This window comes from Natator depressus, chromosome 1 (assembly GCF_965152275.1).
Source record: "Natator depressus isolate rNatDep1 chromosome 1, rNatDep2.hap1, whole genome shotgun sequence".
NCBI lineage: Eukaryota > Metazoa > Chordata > Testudines > Cheloniidae > Natator > Natator depressus.
In genome coordinates, this window is record NC_134234.1 from 349,134,073 (window position 1) to 349,154,717 (window position 20,645).

The 20,645-nt window shown below is 44.4% G+C and overlaps 1 protein-coding gene across 1 annotated transcript; it reads left to right on the forward strand.

Annotated features, from left to right (window-relative positions):
• The first annotated feature begins 137 nt into the window (after positions 1-137).
• On the forward strand, positions 138-17,731 carry LOC141987755 (guanylyl cyclase-activating protein 1-like). Its single transcript, XM_074953470.1, has 4 exons — positions 138-335; positions 8,525-8,674; positions 13,318-13,408; positions 17,604-17,731. Exons 1-4 carry the CDS (start codon positions 138-140, stop codon positions 17,729-17,731), a joined length of 567 nt encoding a protein of 188 aa, XP_074809571.1.
• The last annotated feature ends 2,914 nt before the right edge of the window (positions 17,732-20,645 follow it).

Consider the following 20,645-nt stretch of genomic DNA (forward strand, 5'->3'; position numbering starts at 1 on the left):
GGCTTCTGGGAGGGTATATCCCTCACTTAAATGAGCTGATGTTGAGAGTGAAGGTGGAAGGCAGCAGGCAGAGATTGCTTTGAGAACTGTAAGAGGAAGAGGTGATTCCAGAGGGCTCTTAGCATCCCACCACACAAATGGGGAACAGTGGTAGTTCCACAGTAGATGATCTGCAAGCTGTTGAGATCCACCATTGGTACAAAAAGTTTATGACCGAGTGTCCATCAGGACAGCTGACTGAGCATGAATTTAAACAGTTCTTTGGGCTTCGGGGGCTGGATCCAGAGGCCAATGAGTACATCGAACAGATGTTCCGCACTTTTGATATGAACAAGGTATGTTCTTACCCAATGGGAAACTTAGACAGCCTTGTACAGCTCACAAAGAAACCAAAGTATCACAGTTAGTGCAGTCATGATTGCATCTCCAATTTTACTTCCAAATCTTGGTCAGCAAAATGCTTTTTAGCAGGGGCACCAAACTTAAACATCTGAATGTAAGAAATGTGCCCTAGGGAGAGAGATTAGAGTTTAGAATATTGAAAAAGAGAGGGGAGCCTGACTGTCACATTATTGTTCATTGCTCTGGCAGGGTTAGTATATTTCAGGGATCCTGTGTATTTGTAGTATGTAGGAGTGCAAAATTATGCATTTTACATTCCTTTTTTTGTATTCTTGGATGATTCTCAGGTAAGAGAGGTACCTGTATCTTCTGCTATGGCACTTCATTGTCTGTCTTTCCTGAGTTTGGTCACCGGCATAATGAGCCCTCTTCTCAGGTGCTTGCCATAAGCTGCAGAGTATCTCTCTTTTTTCGCTAATAGAGCATTGTAGGAAGTGGATGCAGGTTTAACCAGGCTCTTTTCAGCCCTTTTATTACAGTCCTGTAGTTTGCCCAGTATCAGATATCACTTGAGAATATGGAACAGTAAAATAGATTTATTTGTAAAATTTACACAATGGGGCAGTTTCCAGACTGTTTGCAATTGAAATGACTGTCTTATGGATGTGTAGGGGGTCCAGCTTAGGGCTTTCAACAGAGGATAGAGAAATGGGGTCTGGAGCATCTATGAGGCGGGGTAGGACTCCTCCCTGCTGCCTGAAACCCCTGATTCCAAGGCTGATGCATTCCATGTAGCTACCTCCCTCCTGCAAGCTCCTGACTATCTTACTGAGGTGGCAAGCTAGAGAGGAGCATGTATCTGTGGGTCAAGGAGGGAACTAATCATTGGCAGATGTGAAGTGGATAGATGACTGTAGTCAGGTTGGTAGAGGGAAAGAAAAGCACTGGGGGAAGGGGAATCAGAAGGTCTTGCAGGAGTTACCAGGTCCAAGTGCTTCCCTAGTTGTCATCTCTTTATAGAGATGCTGAGGCATCCTCTGTCCTTTTGCTTTTACAGCATTTTTGGGAAGTACAATCAGTTTACAGTGGAGTACTTAAAAACTGAAAAGCACCAGAGCTGCCTTGGGGCCCAGTACATCCAAGTCATGAGCCATTGATTCAGTGAGTCTGGAGACGTAAAGGTAGCTGTCTGCTTTCATTTAGGAAAACAGTATGTCTCTAGCTCCCTTCCTTGTGACAACAGCCTTGAAAACGTAAATGGATGTAAATCAAGCTCTAAGGCTGAGAGAGATGAGCAGCTGCACTCCTGTACAGTAGTACAGGGCTGAGGGTTCTACATAAATATCTCATATCCCAAAGAATCACTGTCCCTTCCTAAAATCCACAGGTCAGTCCTGTATCTAGAGTGGTGACCATGGTAAACAGGAAATTGTTTTGCAGGCCCACCCAAAAATGTTAAGACAGCTCAGACAAAGCCCTTTGCTTTCCAGAGTCACTTTCTTGAGGTATTTTGGGACTGTGAGAAGTAGTGAAGAATGGGGATGTTCAGTAGGTTATTATTAATGATAAAAGAATATTATATATCTTTCCAGTGCCTGGCACTATAGTGTTTAGGCAGCAGGTTGTGCAGTAAATATTAATTATTTAAAAGGGCACCTTTTTTTATAAAATGACTAGATTTGAAGTTGGAGTAGTTAAATAAAGCCATAACAACCCAAGAGCAATGGGTGTGAAGCTGAGGTTTGGCAGGTCAGTATAGGTGACCTCCCATCTCACACAGAATGTATAACACATCTCCCTTAATAAGTATGAAGGAAGCCTAATGTGTTTGAGCTCTTGTTTAGGGTTATTACAGAGCATAGGACTAAGACTACGTGTAGCTTTGTAGTGAATGGCAACCATCTGTCTCGAAAAATGATGGTGTAAGCACCAAAGCTGTTGAGTTACCATTTGTTGTTCTGCAACATTGCGAGTGGCTAAAAAGGCAAATTCTTGAGTGACAGTCTTGCCACAGATAATGCAGGCATAAAGCACAGAGCCTATGATGAAGCCTCATGCTTGAGGCCAGTTATGCATGCATCTTTGCTTTCTTTGCTTTCCTCTTGCAACCACCTCTCTTTAGTTTCTTTGACTCCCTGATGAAGCACAGCCCTCCAATGTAGCCTGTTGCTAGCTGCAACTTCTCAGCTTGTAGTGTCAGTGTTGAACATTTTCAGGTCCCTCTTGCAAACATCTTTGAACCTGAGCCTAGGTCATCCAAGCTTTCTAATGCATCCATGCATTGGTCTTGGGCATTGCAGACTGTGCAAGGCCAAGTGCTGTGTGCAGGCGGTGCTTGCTGTGGGTGCAGGAATATTTGACTGGTATTATAGACATGAGAGAGAAAAAAGCAGAAGGGTTAATAGTGGAAACAAATCAGTCCCTAGTGTGAGGAGCTGAATTACATAAGTGTCTCACCTAATACCAAAATTATCCTGGGGGACCTAAGAGCCAATTTTCCTGAACAGCTTAAGACTCTGAGAACTCTCCTGAGAGCAAACAGGCCAGGAAAAGCTAATTAATTTCTATACCTCACTGTTTAGCTCTTTCCATGTCTAGGACTTCTCTGTTAGGTCCCATCTAGTCCATTCCTCCTATGCCCATAGCTCGGGCTACTTCAGGATTGTTCCCTACACTCTGTTCTCTGTTGCTTTCCCCAGCCTAATTGTAAATATCCCAAGTGATGGAGCTTCTACCTCTTCCCTTGAGAGACCATTCCAAAGCCCAGTAGATGCTGTTCAATAGTTCTTTCCTGCTATTCAAGCTACAACTGCCTGTTACATCCTATTATCCCTATGTCTTTAGGGATGAGAGATTCAAATATGGCATTTCTTTAATAGCACAAAAAAGTGGCCACCGGAACTTAGTGTAATATTTCTGAGTATTATCCATCTGCTGGTAACAGGAGCCAGTAACCTGGGAGCGGTGGAGTAAAATAGCAGTGATGTATTTAGCAGTATGACATGCTCATTTAAAGGGGTATGAGTCCCCTTTGAGCTTGAATGCCCTTTCTGGGACCAGGACAGAATAATGCTTTGCTCCTCAGATTAGCTCTAGGTGTCTTGCATTTTGTCTCATATTTGGCACAGTCTATTTAATGCTTCAATAGAGGGCTGCCTGTCTAGAGCAGAGAGGCAATGGGTCACTCTGCAGGCTGTTGGTGGAGATCCCACCTGGCCCAACCTGAGGCAGAAATCCCCTTTCTCACATCACCTGTGGGCAAACTCTTCTTGAGAGACTCAAAGATTCAAAGAGTTTAAAGCCAAAAGGGACAATTAGATCATTTAGACTGACTTTTTGTATATCACTGGCCATTTGATTTCACCCACTTACCCCTGTATTGAGCCGCATAACTCGTGTTTAATCAAAGCAGGGTGTATAAAAGTCCATTTTTAAAAAAAAATTAAAGGATTTTTTTATTTAAATCAGACTTTTTAATTTAAATTAAATTTTCATTTTTAAAAACAAACCTATTTGAAATTATGACAATCTGTAGTAACTTTAGGCCTTAATATAATAAACTAATTTAAATTAAATTAAAAAAAGGTCAAGCAGTACATTAGCCGCTGAAGCTTTAAAGAAATTCAGACTACTAAACTTAAGGAAGTCACTGGCTAAGCGCCTGGAACCAGAGTTGTTTGACTGCTAAACCAGCTCTTGACAACAGTAACCTTTTCTGCAGGTGCAGAGAGAATATTTTGTTCATATCAGTTTATTCAACAAGTTGAAGAAAATAGTCATTCAACTGAAAGCTGAGAAACTGATGGGGAATTGAAAAAGCAGGAAAGCTTCTTTCAATCCATGAATAAAAATGAGGTATGAGAGGATGAGATCTAATAGTTCTAAAATCTTGAAGGACACTGTGACCAGAAACAATCTGTTCATTTCATTAGCTATAGATAATACTTCCTTTGTTTAATAAGTTAATTTGATTTAAATGCAAAACATTTATACAACCATTTAAAAAGAAAAGGAGTACTTGTGGCACCTTAGAGACTAACAAATTTATTTGAGCATAAGCTTTCGTGAACTATAGCTCACTTCATCGGATGCATGCAGTGGAAAGTACAGTGGGGAGATTTATATACACAGAGAACATGAAACAATGGGTGTTACCATACACACTGTAATCAGAGTGATCAGTTAAGGTGAGCTATTACCAGCAGGAGAGCTGGGGGTGGGGAGGAAACCTTTTATAGTGTTAATCAAGGTGGGCCATTTCCAGCAGTTGACAAGAACATGTGAGGAACAGTGTGGGGGGGGATGGGGGAATAAACATGGGGAAATAGTTTTACTTTGTGTAATGACACATCCACTCCCAGTCTTTATTCAAGCCTAAGTTAATTGTATCCAGTTTGCAAATTAATTCCTATTCAGCAGTCTCTCGTTGGAGTCTGTTTTTGAAGTTTTTTTTTGTTGAATTACCACTTTTAGGTCTGTAATCGAGTGACCAAAGAGATTGAAGTGTTCTCCGACTGGTTTTTGAATGTTATAATTCTTGACATCTGATTTGTGTCCATTTATTCTTTTACGTAGAGACTGTCCAGTTTGGCCAATGTAAGGTTCCCCGCCACCCCCCCTGCCCTCTCAGCTCTCCTGCTGGTAATAGCTCACCTTACCTGATCACTCTTGTTACAGTGTGTATGGTAACACCCATTGTTTCATGTTCTCTGTGTATATAAATCTCCCCACTGCATGCATCCGATGAAGTGAGCTGTAGCTCACGAAAGCTTATGCTCAAATAAATTGGTTAGTCTCTAAGGTGCCACAAGTACTCCTTTTCTTTTTGCGGATACAGACTAACACGGCTGCTACTCTGAAAACAGCCATTTAAGGTAGTTTTATTTAACTAATAAACGTAATTTTAAAATGCTGCTTTTGTGCATTTTTAATTGAATTCCGATTTCCGTCCAAATGCAACTTGGCACAAACAATCAGTAAAAAAATTATTGATCTAATTAAATAAAAGATTTTATTTACCTTTTTCTAACATTAAAAAGTAAAAATAAAGAATCTGAATAAATATTAAGCTATATAATTGCTTAAGTAAAAGTCTCTCTCGTATGTATGTGGTGTGTGTCAGCCTGGTGAGCAAAAAGTGCCAAATTTAGAGTAAATGCTATAGTCAGTTACAAATCCACATATTTTAATACTTACCAACCAATGAGAACGAACCTTTCTTTAGATAAATAACTGATAGTACAAATGCAAATAAGGTTATAATTGATTATTGAAATCAAGGTTTCTTGCTTGATTTTTCAAATCAAAGTGATCAATCTACTCTGGATTAAATCATGGGATCATCCAGAAAGGCATCCAGTCTTGATTTTAAAACATCAAGAGACTGAGAACTCACCACTTCCCTTGGTAGTTTATTCTAGTGTTTACTCACCCTCACTGTTAAAAATGTGTGCCTTATTTCTAATTTGAATTTATCTGTCTTCAGCTTCCAGGCATTGGTCTTGTTATGACTTTCTCCATTACATTAATGATCCCTATAGTACTTGGTATTTTCTCTCGGTGAGGGTACTTATACACAGTAATCAAGTCACCTCTCAACTTTCGTTTTGTTAAACTAAACAAATTGAGCTTTAGTGCCACTCCCCCATAAAGTGCCACTCCCCCAGTGCACCCTAGTCTGTCATTCCTATATACAGTATTATGTACCCTGGTATTATCATGTCCCATTGATTATCATTATTCCACCAAGTTTCTGTGATGTCTATTATATTATATCAATATCCTCATTTAATACCAGGCACTTTTTTGACCTTGCCTTCTCTAACATAAACACATAGCAGCAGGTATATTTACATTAAACAAATAATCCATACACCACCAAAACAAGACTTTCCACTGCACGTGCTGCTTCCTGTGGGAAGAGGATGAGAGAATAAACATACAACAAATGTGTGGTCACATTGCTTAATGTGCGGCTGGAATGTGCACAGATACTATGGTGAGGAATGCCATATAAGACTCTGAATAGAATGGAATAATGAATACACATACAGAGAGGCGTTCGTCATACAGTAGTTTTCATAAGAGCAATTCCATAATATTAACCAGACTTCATAAGCTGTAGAGACAGATCACCAAAATCATCATAGTTTCCAGCTCTCAGGAGGGAGTGCAAAACAGAGGGTCTGCACTCTGAGACTGTACATAAGGACCCCAAGGTGGAGAGGCAATGGCTGGACTCTGTTTAGGCTCCAGATGCTTAAAACACCCTAGGGACCTAGTGGCTTGGGTTCCCACACAGCAGTATCATGGGTGGCCAGCAGGGGCAGGCCAATAATATCTGTGATGGGGTTAATTAACTTGCTGAACAATTTATATAGGGATGTGATGGATTCTCTATCACTATAACCAGATTAGATATATTTCTAAAAGTTATGCTCTATTGCAGTGGTCCTCAGCCTTTCCAGACTACTGTACCCCTTTCAGGAGTCTGATTTGTCCCAATTATCCCCAAGTTTCACTTCACTTAAAAACTACTTGCTTACAAAATTAGGCATAAAAATACGAAAGTGTCACAGCATGCTGTTACTGAAAAATTGATTATTTTCTCATTTTTACCATATAATAAAATTAATCAATTGGAATATAAATATTGTACTTACATTTCATTATATCGTATATAGAGCAGTATAAACAAGTCATGGTCTGTATGAAATTTTAGTTTGTACTGAGTTCGCTAGTGCTTTCTATGTAGCCAATTGTAAAACTAGGCAAATATCTAGATGAGTTGATGTACCCCCTGGAAGATCTCTAAGTACCCCCAGGGGTACACATACCCCTGGTTGAGAACCACTGCTGCATTGCAACCAGATGTTATGGACTTGATGCAAGAATCAGTTGGTAACACTAAGGCCTGCATTATGTAGGAGGTCAGACTTGATCATAGTGGTCCCTTCTGGCCTTAAAATCTGTGAAGTCCCTTAGTACATTAGAATGCATGGCATCCAGATCCATGCTCTGATCTCAGCACAGGTGAATCCCTATTTGTTCCCCTGACCTCTGTCTCTGTCCTCTCTGAGACAGAAATTAACCCCAGAAATAACTGCTGCACTCAGCTATAAACTAACACTTTTAGCTGGGTAGAGCCAGACCTCAGTTAGTACAAAGGACCATTCAGGGGCCCCTAGGAGGGGAAAGTCACACATGCCTCCCCACACCTCAGCAACAGTACAATGGACCAAGTCCCCTGTGCCTAAATATACAGAGGAATGCTCTCTAATCAGATTAGGAGTCCTATCAGCCCCTGGCCAAAGTTTCTTAATCCGAAAATAGGGTTACTTCTGCCACTGTCAGTTCGAGCTTGGAGTGGTGAGTTCATCTCTGATGCATTGTCTGGTGTCCATATTCATGGATGCCATGATGGTCAAGTCTCCTCTGCTGCATATGGACCATCCTCCCATCTTTCCTGTAAATATGCCCCAGCCTGCTCCTTAGGCTGATACCCTAACCCCAAGTTCAAGATACATTTGGGTCTCTTCCTCCTCCCAGCAATAGTAATGTGTGCTCTTGCCTAAGCCCTGTGGCTCCTGTCTGCAGTTCAGCCTCTGTGCCAGCTGATTGGCATGGACACAACCACTTAGGAATGGCTGAGCTCCTGCTCTGAACTGGCATTCCTCTCCTACAATGAGAGATGGGCTGACAGCAGGAAGTCAGGGGTGAGCTGTCATTCCAGTCCTCTAGCCAACCAGTGTTCTGGGGCTGGCTCTCCTGCCCCCTAATCAGTCATGGCTTGTGGGGAGAAGGACATGATCATGTACATGTGGAGTGAGGGCTTCATATCTGGAAAGCACTGAGCACAGTGGGCTATTAAAAAAATATAAGAGATAATAATTACATGGAGCCTGTTTTCTCAAGTGTTCCAGAACCATTTTGTAGAAAAATCTGAAGTTGACCCATAACTATCGCATGCATCCTGAGCAGAGCCAGGCTGCTGCCTGTTTCCTCTTCCCAACTTGGACTAAAGCCAGCCATTTTCTGCTAAGGCCAGGCTTCTGGTGCCCAGGCACTTAGCTACACCTTTCCCAGACTTGACCTTGCAGAGATATTAGCTATAGAGGCAGCATTCTCTCAGCACCTATGTCTGTGAACCCTAACTCTCATGTTCTCTTTCTTTTTCCCACAGGATGGGTATATCGATTTCATGGAGTATGTGGCTGCACTCAGCCTAGTTCTCCGGGGAAAGATGGAACAGAAATTACGTTGGTACTTCAAGCTCTATGATGTGGATGGCAATGGCTGCATTGACCGACATGAACTGCTCAACATCATTAAGGTGATAACACTGGGGGTTGTGTACACTTTGGCCCTCATTACTCTGTAATCAGTGGGATGCCCACACTGAATCTCACCAGCACTGGTGGACCAGCGGAGAGTCCAGAGAGATTCCTGCTGTGCGCAGCTCTCAATTCTGGCCGCTTTCCCTGTCACAGATCCAGTAGAGCCACTCTTTTGGCCACGCACCAGACTCCTGTGAGGTGATCCAGCTACTGGATCTCGTGTTTAAGCCGCCAAAGTCTGAACTGAGTCTAGGCACTGCTCCAGCCTTAGGATTCTAGACACACTTTCAGGATGCAGCTTCTCTATCAAGCACTCCCTACTGAGGATAGAGACCTTGTGGCCCAACTGCCTAGCCTCTCTTACCAAGGCTGATGCCTCCAGACTTCCTCTTAGTTCAAACACACTCTCTCCCTGAACTCCAGATGTTGTAGGTATTCTGGGAACCTGGTTTATTTTACCTCTTCAAGGGGCATATGGTAGGCATAGCACATATCACATGCAGACTTTCTTTGCACACGTTTCCAAAACACCATTCTCTGTCTTTAATAGCATGAGAAATACACAGGAAGTACAGGACCATAGAAAACAACAAACATCCTGAATGCACTGCCCCCACTCTAGCTCACCCTCCCCTTTGGGAGTTCTTGGGGGACATCTGAGCTCAGCTAGGAAGTCAGTTGGCTAACTATTGACTTAGTCCTAAGTAGCAGGTTTAAAATATCATTGAATCATAGAATATCAGGGTTGGAAGGGACCTCAGGAGGTCATCTAGTCCAACCCCCTGCTCAAAGCAGGACCAATCCCCAATTAAATCATCCCAGCCAGAGCTTTGTCAAGCCTGACCTTAAAAACTTCTAAGGAAGGAGATTCTACCACCTCCCTAGGTAACGCATTCCAGTGTTTCACCACCCTCCTAGTGAAAAAGTGTTTCCTAATATCCAACCTAAACCTCCCCCACTGCAACTTGAGACCATTAACTCCTTGTCCTGTCATCTTCTAGCACTGAGAATAGTCTAGAACCATCCTCTTTGGAACCACCTCTCAGGTAGTTGAAAGCAGCTATCAAATCCCTACTCATTCTTCTCTTCTGCAGACTAAACAATCCCAGTTCCCTCAGCCTCTCCTCATAAGTCATGTGTTCCAGACCCCTAATCATTTTTGTTGCCCTTCGCTGGACTCTCTCCAATTTATCCACATCCTTCTTGTAGTGTGGGGCCCAAAACTGGACACAGTACACCAGATGAGGCCTCACCAATGCCATTGGCCTTCTCGGCAACAAGGGCACACTGTTGACTCATATCCAGCTTATCGTCCACTGTAACCCATAGGTCCTTTTCTGCAGAACTGCTGCCGAGCCATTCTGTCCCTAGTCTGTAGCGGTGCATGGAGTTCTTCTGTCCTAAGTGCAGGACTCTGCACTTGTCCTTGTTGAACCTCATCAGATTTCTTTTGGCCCAATCCTCCAATTTGTCTAGCTCCCTCTGTATCCTATCCCTACCCTCCAGTGTATCTACCTCTCCTCCCAGTTTAGTGTCATCTGCAAACTTGCTGAGGGTGCAATCCACACCATCTTCCAGATCATTTATGAAGATATTGAACAAAACCGGCCCGAGGACCGACCCTTGGGTACTCCACTTGATACCGGCTGCCAACTAGACATGGAGCCATTGATCACTACCCTTTGAACCCGACAATCTAGCCAACTTTCTATCCACCTTATAGTCCATTCATCCAGCCCATACTTCTTTAACTTGCTGGCAAGAATACTGTGGGAGACCGTGTCAAAAGCTTTGCTAAAGTAAAGGAACAACATGTCCACTGCTTTCCCCTCATCCACAGAGCCAGTTATCTCATCATAGAAGGCAATTAGATTAGTCAGGCATGACTTGCCCTTGGTGAATCCATGCTGACTGTTCCTGATCACTTTCCTCTCCTCTAAGTGCTTCAGAATTGATTCCTTGAGGACCTGCTCCATGATTTTTCCAGGGACTGAGGTGAGGCTGACTGGCCTGGAGTTCCCAGGATCCTCCTTCTTCCCTTTTTTAAAGATGGGCACTACATTAGCCTTTTTCCAGTCGTCCGGGACTTCCCCCAATCGCCATGAGTTTTCAAAGATAATGGCCAATGGCTCTGCAATCACATCCTCCAACTCCTTTAGCACTCTCGGATGCAGCGCATCCGGCCCCATGGATTTGTGCTCGTCTAGCTTTTCTAAATCGTCCCAAACCACTTCTTTCTCCACAGAGGGCTGGTCACCTGCTCCCCATGCTGTGCTGCCCAGTGCAGTAGTCTGGGAGCTGACCTTGTTCGTGAAGACAGAGGCAAAAAAAGCATTGGGTACATTAGCTTTTTCCACATCCTCTGTCACTAGGTTGCCTCCATCATTCAGTAAGGGGCCCACACTTTCCTTGACTTTCTTCTTGTTGCTAACATACCTGAAGAAACCCTTCTTGTTACTCTTAACATCTCTTGCTAGCTGCAACTCCAGGTGTGATTTGGCCTTCCTGATTTCACTCCTGCATTCCCGAGCAATATTTTTATACTCTTCCCTGGTCATTTGTCCAATCTTCCACTTCTTGTAAGCTTCTTTTTTGTGTTCAAGATCAGCAAGGATTTCACTGTTAAGCCAAGCTGGTCGCCTGCCATATTTACTATTCTTTCTACACATCAGGATGGTTTGTCCCTGTAACCTCAATAAAGATTCTTTAAAATACAGCCAGCTGTCCTGGATTCCTTTCCCCCTCATGTTATTCTCCCAGGGGATCCTGCCCATCAGTTCCCTGAGGGAGTCAAAGTCTGCTTTTCTGAAGTCCAGGGTCCGTATTCTGCTGCTCTCCTTTCTTCCCTGTGTCAGGATCCTGAACTCAACCATCTCATGGTCCCTGCCTCCCAGGTTCCCATCCACTTTAGCTTCCCCTATTAATTCTTCCTGGTTTGTGAGCAGCAGGTCAAGAAGAGCTCTGCCCCTAGTTGGTTCCTCCAGCACTTGCACCAGGAAATTGTCCCCTACACTTTCCAAAATCTTCCTAGTTTGTCTGTGCACCACTGTATTGCTCTCCCAGCAGATACTGGGGTGATGGAAGTCCTCCATGAGAACCAGGGCCTGCGATCTAGTATCTTCCGTTAGTTGCCGGAAGAAAGCCTCGTCCACTTCATCCCCCTGGTCCGGTGGTCTATAGCAGACTCCCACCACGACATCACCCTTGTTGCTCACACTTCTAAACTTAATCCAGAGACACTCAGGTTTTTCTGCAGTTTCATACGTGAGCTCTGAGCAGTCATACTGCTTCCTTACATACAGTGCAACTCCCCCACCTTTTCTGCCCTACCTGTCCTTCCTGAACAGTTTATATCCATCCATGACAGAACTCCAGTCATGTGAGTTATCCCACCAAGTCTCTGTTATTCCAATCACATCATAATTCCTTGACTGTGCCAGGACTTCCAGTTCTCCCTGCTTGTTTCCCGGGCTTCTTGCATTTGTGTATAGGCACTTGAGATAACTCGCTGATCGTCCCTCTTTCTCAGTATGAGGCAGGAGCCCTGCCCTCTCGCGCGCTCCTGCTTCCTCCCGGTATCCCATTTCCCCACTTATCTCAGGGCTTTGGTCTCCTTCCCCCGGTGAACCTAGTTTAAAGCCCTCCTCACTAGGTTAGCCAGCCTGCTTGCGAAGATAATAAGAATATAACTGTAGCTAGGCCACTAAGTAAGAGTGACCACAGCATAAATTAATGCAACATTCTTGGGGGAGAAAGGGTACCAAAAACACAACAAGGTGGCACTCAACTTTAGCAAAAGACATTTTAAAAAGACTGAAGAAGGTTGCTAAAAAATCTCTCAACTCAAAATGATCAAATTAAAATCCTTAGAATCAGTATGCTGGGCGTTGACTGAGATAGCATCTTGAGTTGTATGGAACCTGCTCAGAGCCAACCTGGTAGTTTCTATGTTTCTAGGAGTGCTTTTTGTTATTTTCACTTGACACAAGGTTTGCAACCTTTTTCTTTTGGATGCATGTCCTTTGGGTTTACCGTTGTTGTCTCGTGTTTGGATTTCTATAAAGCACCCTGTGAGGCTGCACCTTAAATTAAATGAATAACTGCAACTAGTTCTGAATACGGTGGTCTGTTTATCCAGCAACGTTACCTCTGGAGAGCATGTGACCCCACCAGTGCTCTATGACTTTTCCTTGGTACAAACTGATTTCCAGGTAAAGTTCAAGGGGTGAATTTTAACCTCTAAAGGCCTAAGTAATTTGGGTCCTGCCTTCTTGCCTCTGTCATTGTCTGATTCATGGGCAGTTGTTACCAGCTGCTTGGGCTAGTACTCCACTATCTTGCATGAGTGGAGGCTGTTGGAGGGCATGCTCAGTGAGCATTAGTTGCCCATTCCATACACCAAAGTCTGGATTTCATGCCCTTCAGGGCATGCTGTGAGGCTTGGTGGTTTCTCCAGGCTTTTCCCATGGAAACTGTGGGTGGGAGTGGGGAGACACCTTTGCTCATATTGAGGCCATTTGTGAGTGTTTTATATTCTGAGCCTGCACTATGAGGTGTGTGATTGATCAGTCCCACTCATGGTCCCATGGCAGCAGATTAATCCTGGGCCAGCTGCTTAGTTCCTCCTCTTCTCTTCCAGGCTATTCGTGCTATTAATGGCTGTGACCATGAAACTAGTGCGGAGGAGTTCACCAACCGAGTCTTCAATAAGATCGATGTCAATGGCGATGGTGAGATTCCTGTCTCTGCCTTCTTACTCAGCTCATCCGTCGGCCTCTCACACTTCATCTTGCCAGCAATCCACTGGGACCCAGTCTCCTCCGATAGCCTCCTTGCTAACTTTATGCTCTCTTGTCTTTGATAAGATCTCTCACACCCCTCCATCTATGTCCTTTCCTGAAGCATTGCTCCCCTCATTTAATGCTTCTGTAACCCACACACCTCCTGGGTGTGGTGTTCTGTCCTAACTAGTGGCAACAAGACCACTTACAGAGAGAAAATGATTCTGCTCTACAGCCTGAGCTAACAGCCAGTTGGCTTTTAGCTCATGCAGTAGAGGCTAATGCACGAAGCTCCAGAGGTCCCCAGTTTGATCCTGCCCGACAATGACCGGGGTCTGTTGGCATTATACTTCCCTTTCTGAATGCTCTGTTGATTGGCATTGATTATATTATCCTCCTTTCAGTCTTCATTAATCAAGTCCCATATCTGCCGCTCCATTATCTTGTCTGGGATCGCTGTCAGACTGAAAGATCTATTATTACCTGAGTGGGGAGGTTTTGGGGGGATACTGAAGGTGGGGGAGATCATCATGAGGTATGAAGGGTTTGGGATCAGAGAGGGTGGAGCAGAGAATTCATGGGCAACTTTTTCAGCTGGACACAAATGAATGGGAAGCCTGTGAACATGACAGGCTCTAATATGGGGCAACAAAAAATGATAAAACAATCAAGGGTAGAGAAAAGGTTTGTATATCGGAAGAGAAGAGGGGAAGAGAACTGATCAAGCCAGGAAGTGAAAGTCAGACCTGCCAGCAGCCCTGCCTTGTCTGGGCCAGTTCCAGCTTTTGGACATCTGTCTTGGGAAGCTGGAGTCTAGGCTAATACCCCAGTATTGTGGTAGGTAAGCTCCACACTTTCTGCAGCCCCTCTACTCCAAATAGTTCAGGTGTCTTGAGCTACTAAGTGTCAGTACATGGCCCATTGCCCCTCTGGAAAGACACAAGTCTGATGTGAGTAAAGCCAACTGCTGGATTCCACATGCACTTACATCAACCATGTCGGGGAAAAGCTGAATCGCTGTTCCAAGCTCTGGATCTTTAAAGTACACTCCCAGGTGCACAACGTGTATCTTCCACCTTTCCTTGGGATGTGGGGCTCAGCAGTCCAGCTGCCTTAGACCTGTTCCCTCAGAGTTCCACCTCGCTGTGGGAGCACTGAGCTTCTCAATTAACCCTTTCAGGGACAATGTGGCCAGCAAGCAAGGAACACAGACCTAGTCAAGGACTCTTAATCACTATCAGTTTATGCTTAGGAAAGCACTAGAGAGTTACAGATCTGTGCAAAATAACAAACAGTCCTGAGATGCACTCTGAGGTCTGGTCAGCATTTCAGGGAGGTAGCATCCCTCTTCTAGCCTGAACTTCTGACAGGTGGTGACCACTCTGTCAGAGAAGCCCGCTCCTTGAATCTAGTCTGATCCTGTTCTGCCAAGTACCCAGCTGGGAAATGCCAACCTGTTATGTGAGTCCTACATGAAGAAAACCATTGTCTCTTGAGCTGGGCAGTCACTGAGAGTTTTTCAAAGTTGATGGCTCCATCATCAATAGTCCTCTACAAGGTGTCTCATGTGCCTCCTGAGTGTGGCAGTGTCTGGAACAGACAGACCTTATCCAGGCCAGGCTGTTTTTTTAACCTAGAACACAAAATGGCAGCTAGAGTACAAAAATGGAGTTTACAAAACAAAAGGTCACTCACAGTTTGATACAGCCGTATCCCACTCTGTCACACTAGATTTTATTTTTTTGAACAGGCAGCAGAGCAGCATCAGCTACTAGTTCTTTTCCCAGGCTTGTGGTAGAGATTTTCACATTTTGAAGAGTGTTGATGTTCATTGGCAAAATGCAGAACTGTCTCAAGCCAAGGTTCGAACAGACACTTCAAGAGGTATTGGATGGTTATATGGATAATAAGCATATTCATAATTACAACAGTGAAGACTAACAAAAGAGATATAAAAGAGTTATAAACTTCCTGCTTTAGGGCATCAGCCACTCTCTAACTATTGGGGGTTAAGAGGAGTCTTTCCTGTGGACAGATTATCCTATAGCTTCCTAAAGTGCAAATTCATGCACTTAGAAACTAACAACAAGAATTTCTGCTGTAGGCTGGGGCAGGGTGTGTGTGTCAACATTGGAAATGACAACGGGTGAGAACAACTTGTGTGTATTAACTGGAGCATGCCTATGAGGCTCCAACGTAATGGGGCTATAAAAAAGCAAATGCAATCCTAACATGTATCAGGCGAAATATTTTTCCAGTAGAGAGAGGGAAATATTTATGCTATTTTATGAAGTACTGGGAACACCTTATCTGGAATATTGAGTACAGTTCTGGTCACCATGTTCAAAAAAAGATTAATTCAAATTGGAACAGGTTCAGAGAAAGGCTACCAGGATGACTGGAGAATAGAGAACATAAGAACAGCTACACTGGGTCAGACCAAAGGTCCATCTAGCCCAGTATCCCGTCTTCCAACAGTGGCCAATGCCAGGTACCCCAGAGGGAATGAACAGAACAGGTAATCATCAAGTGATCCATTCTTTGTCACCAATTCCTAGCTTCTGGCAAACAGATGCTAGGGACACCATCCCTGGATAATAGCCATTGATGGACCTATCCTCCATGAATTTATCTAGTTCTTCTTTGGACCCATCTCATGTGAGGAGGCTAAAAGAGCTTGGCTTGTGCACCCTAGCAAAATTAAGGCAGAAAAAGGATATAAAAAAGGATGTCTTCATAAATACATCAGGAGAGAAACAACAAAGAGGGAGAAGAACTGTTTAAGCAATGTTGGTACAAGAATAAATGGGTATAAATTTAGTCTGGAAATAATAATAAATTATTAATAAATTTAGTCTGGAAATTAGAAGGTTTCTATCAGAGGAATGAGGTTCTGAAACAGTCATCCAATAGGAGTAGTGGATACAAACAAACTAACTAGCTCCAGGGTGGATCTTGAAATACATTATTAACAAGATTATATGCCAGGGTTTCCTGTAATTACAGGGAAAGGATTTGATGACCCAGGAGGTCCCTTCCAATCCTAGGTCCCTAATGTGAGGCTTCCTGACTCTTCACCCTAAGCATCTGCTGTTGGCCATTGTCAGAGAAAGGACACTGCACTAGATGGACCATGAGTCTGATCCAGTCTTGCAATTCCTGTGTTCCTAGAAGCCAGCAACTCCTGGCAATCTCTTTGTCTCCAGTGAGGATTGTAGGACTCAGCATTACACAGAATCCAGCCTTTTGAGACAGGAGAGGGAGATATTGGCAAAAATCCAATCAATTTTTTCTCTCTGTGTTTATGGAGGAGGTAGAACTGGTGCCAGAAATTTTCCAAGAGAGAAAGTGGAATTAGGGATGGAAACCAGGGTCCCAGCTAAATGAGGATTGGGGGAATTGGAGCTTGGGATAATAAAAAGTCACCTGGGCCAGGGCAGGCAGTAGAGCCACAGGAGGTATGTCACTTTAGCTTAAATAGGTTTTCTGTCCTCTGGCCTTCCCTCTGTTACTCTCTCCTGTTCCCCCAACATAAGCCCCATTCAGTTGCCTCCCTGTGAATTCCAAAAGAGGCCCATTCCCTGAACGTTATCTTTGCCGCTCCCATGCATCTGCTGGCTGCCTTGCCTGCATGGAGCCTCTCCAAGCTGCCTGCTTCTGTTGCTTCTTAGCCTTGAGAGGGCAAGAGCCAGTAGTGGCAGAGGTGGGCACAGCAGTACTTCAGGCTAGCCCTGGGAGACTCAGGCCAATGTCAACTCACTGTTTATGAGTTTGTGAGTTTAGCAGTTTCCCCATGGCCCTTCCTCCTTGGCCCCACAGACCTTCCCTTCTGAATGATCCACTGCCCTGTAATGTAGCCCCAAGTGACCTGTCTCTGGAGAGGAACTAGTTTCTTATGAGTTAACTCCTTTTTGGGAAGGAGGCAGGCACCAAGGTCAGACTTGCATGGAGATAAAGGAGGCTCCAGACCTACCAGCACTGCCAATTCTGGTGGCTTCAAAATGAGCAGGCTGTTTGGTACTTCCAAACACTGACCTGGCGGGGAGGGCACTGACTGATTGTGCAGGGGGCAATTATTCCCACCTTTCTCTGCCCCAGACACGAATGAGAGTGACCTGGTGTGATATGTCTCTGTCTGAAACAGGTGAGCTTTCACTGGATGAGTTTGTGGAAGGAGCCAGGAAAGATGAGGAGTTCATGGAGGTGATGATGAAGAGCTTGGACCTGTCACACATTGTGACCATGATCAACAACCGGCGGCACAGTGTCTAGAGTGTCTAGAGCCATCTCGGAGAGAGAGCGGTGTGTGAAAGAGAGACTACAGATGGGTGTGCAACTAGGTAAAGAAGTTGGGGGTGAGAATAAAACAGATAATGTATGTGGGTTGAGCGAGATGTGGTTCTGTGTGTGTGTGTGTTTTCTTTTGCATGTCTGTGTGTGCTTGAACACATTCTGCAACTCAGACACATACACACAACACTGGTTCAGCAAACTTGGACCCCTATGATGCTATTTGATTGGCCTTCTGGGCCAAAAGGACCAAGTGCACACCTTTCTCCCCTCCATCTGCCCCAGATTGCTCTGACATGCCCAATAACACGGAGAGTGTCAAACCCATGGGGTGGGGCATATGTAATGTGTCCAGAACATATGTTTGTGTCTGTGGCAAAAGCTTGGAGAAAAGTGAGGCTGGAAAGCCCCAGGGGATTCAGCTTTTATTAGCATAGAACTCTGTCAGCACAAAGCAACTCATGCTTCACTTGACGTGGCATTGGTGTGAGTGCACTAATGGCCCTGATAGCACTTCATCCTCCCTTGGTTGGGTGAAGCGCACATGTGCTGTAGGTTTGGCAGCCTGTCTGAACTGGCCCTGCTCACACAAAGCCAACTAGCTAGAAGAAACAAATTAACCACTAAGTCCGTGGTTCCCCAAACTTTTTACTAAGGTGACTCATCAACTGCATTTTATCTTTTTTATGACCCCCCCCCTTTACATATATACACCCTCCTCCCTGATACCTCCCTGCCTGGTATAGTGGAGAGGTCGTGGGAGAGGCTGCTCTGTACTCAGCCCCACAAGAGTAGCTCCCATCTCACAGAACTGGGCCTTTCTCCCGGCTCCAGGTGTTGCTACCTGGTGCACAGGGTCACAGTGCCACTCAGGTTTGGCCCAGCCACCCCTTTGTCATGAGGGAGGAGAGACTAGGCCAAATTTGAGTGAGAGGCATTGTGACCCCATGCACCAGGTCACAACGCCCAGTATGGGAGCTGGACCCACTCCATGGGATAGGAGAGACTGCACCAGGCCAGGACAAATGTATGTTTGCTTAGGGCCCCATGACCTATCTAGAACCTTCCCATGACCCACTAGTGGGATGGGACTCACCATTTGAGGAGCACTGCCCAGTGGTGATGGGTCCTGTTCCCTGCTGACTCCCAGGGACTGAACTGCACTGGGCACCATTATTAGTGTTGTTTGCAGCTTTTGCCAGAACATGGAATTCTTCCATCTGATTAAAGGTGCAAAGTGCAGTCACACTGCATTGTGGAAGGATCTCCACCCAACTTGGAAAGCCAAAAGCAGTATCCCAGTGAGAAGCCCTCTCTGTGGTCTTTGCACCTCTCTGTGTTCTTTGCACCTGAAGCCATGGCTCTGGTATCTCAGAGCCAGTTGCCTCTCTGTTTTGCATAGGGACAGCCAGTAGAATCATGAAACCATCCCTTTGTCACATATTCTCTGTTTTCTTTTCAATGCAGCTAACAAATAGTCTGGTTTCTGATACTGTGGCTGCCTGGCTGAACCCAATGCTGTACTTAAAACCAACACTGTTTGTAAACTGGTCTGCACCTTTGCTCATGTGGGGTACTGGTACTGCTGGCAGAAAGCTGTGGGGTGGGGAGAGGCAAAGCTCAGCAAATAAATTATGACTTGCACCAGAGTGCATGTTCCCAGCTGCGGATTTGTCGGCTGAACAGGGTGGAAGGGGATTACTGCCACCGCCCCGACCTAACTCAAGTCCAGCTAAGTGTGACAGAGAGACTTATAGACGCACACCTTTCATCAACCTCATGAAATTCCTAAGAAGACGATTGTGGTTCACTGTGTTGGATTTTGCTAATCCAGTGAGATCAAAGCACAATTTCTATGTCAAACTCTGCTGTACATGAGTTTTCCTCTGCAAGGGACATTTACTGCTTCCATGTACATTTTGGGGGCTGAGGTGGCTCCTATGAAGAGAGGGATGCTGCAGTTGTCCTTCTGGCTAGGTGCCAGTGGAACTCTGGGTAGAATGCAGTGTCAAGAGTATTTCTAGTGACACTGAGCCGTTGCTCCAGAGAAACTCAAGTGATCTGTGACCCCTGCCGCTGTGCTGTGCATAGGGAGGGATGCACACCAGTGTCTGCTGCATGGGGAAAATCTAGTTTTTACTTTAATAGGACACTAAAGAATTTTCTGTATATGCTGCCGATGTTCAAGAGAAGTCACTAAATAGTTACAGATGCTTGTCGTGTCTTGTGCTGAGTAGCTCTACATACTTATGAGCATATATAATATTCTTGGCATGTACTGAAACACAAATACACCTGTATAATGCAGTCTCCATATTAATTTTGGCTATCTGTAAGTATTTAGTTATTTTTACACTATTTAAGTCAGCTGACATGTCCTTACACCCTGCACGTCACCCCTTTTCACAGCATCCATCACAGTCAATGAATGCTTTGCACTAACAAGGCAATGGGCAAAACATGGCTTTAGTGAGGTGCAGGAAGTTGGTACTGTGTTTAGACTCAATAGTCCTGTTCCTTTTTTTTGTTGGAGAATTTTATTGTTTGCCTGTTGTCTCTGTGGCCAGTCCATCCTGTGACTGATGGAGCCTGCAGGGCATGTGCCTTTATTAAGAAGTTTTGTTGTTTTGAAGGGATGGGGAGGATTTGTAAATAGGAAGTTATTTTTGGAAATATTTGGCTTTCTTTGTATAGTTAAGAATAAAAAATTCTATAAATCCAAGCTCGCTCATGACAGTGCCTTTTATCAGCAGGATTGTGAGCAGGTGCTGGGAGGGGTGATCGCCACACTTAGAAGATAAATCTAGTTCTATGTTTGTATTTCATCTCCTAAAATAGAGTAAATAGAGAGCAGTTCATTTTCAGCATTCCATGAAGCACCCCTGCACCCTTCCGC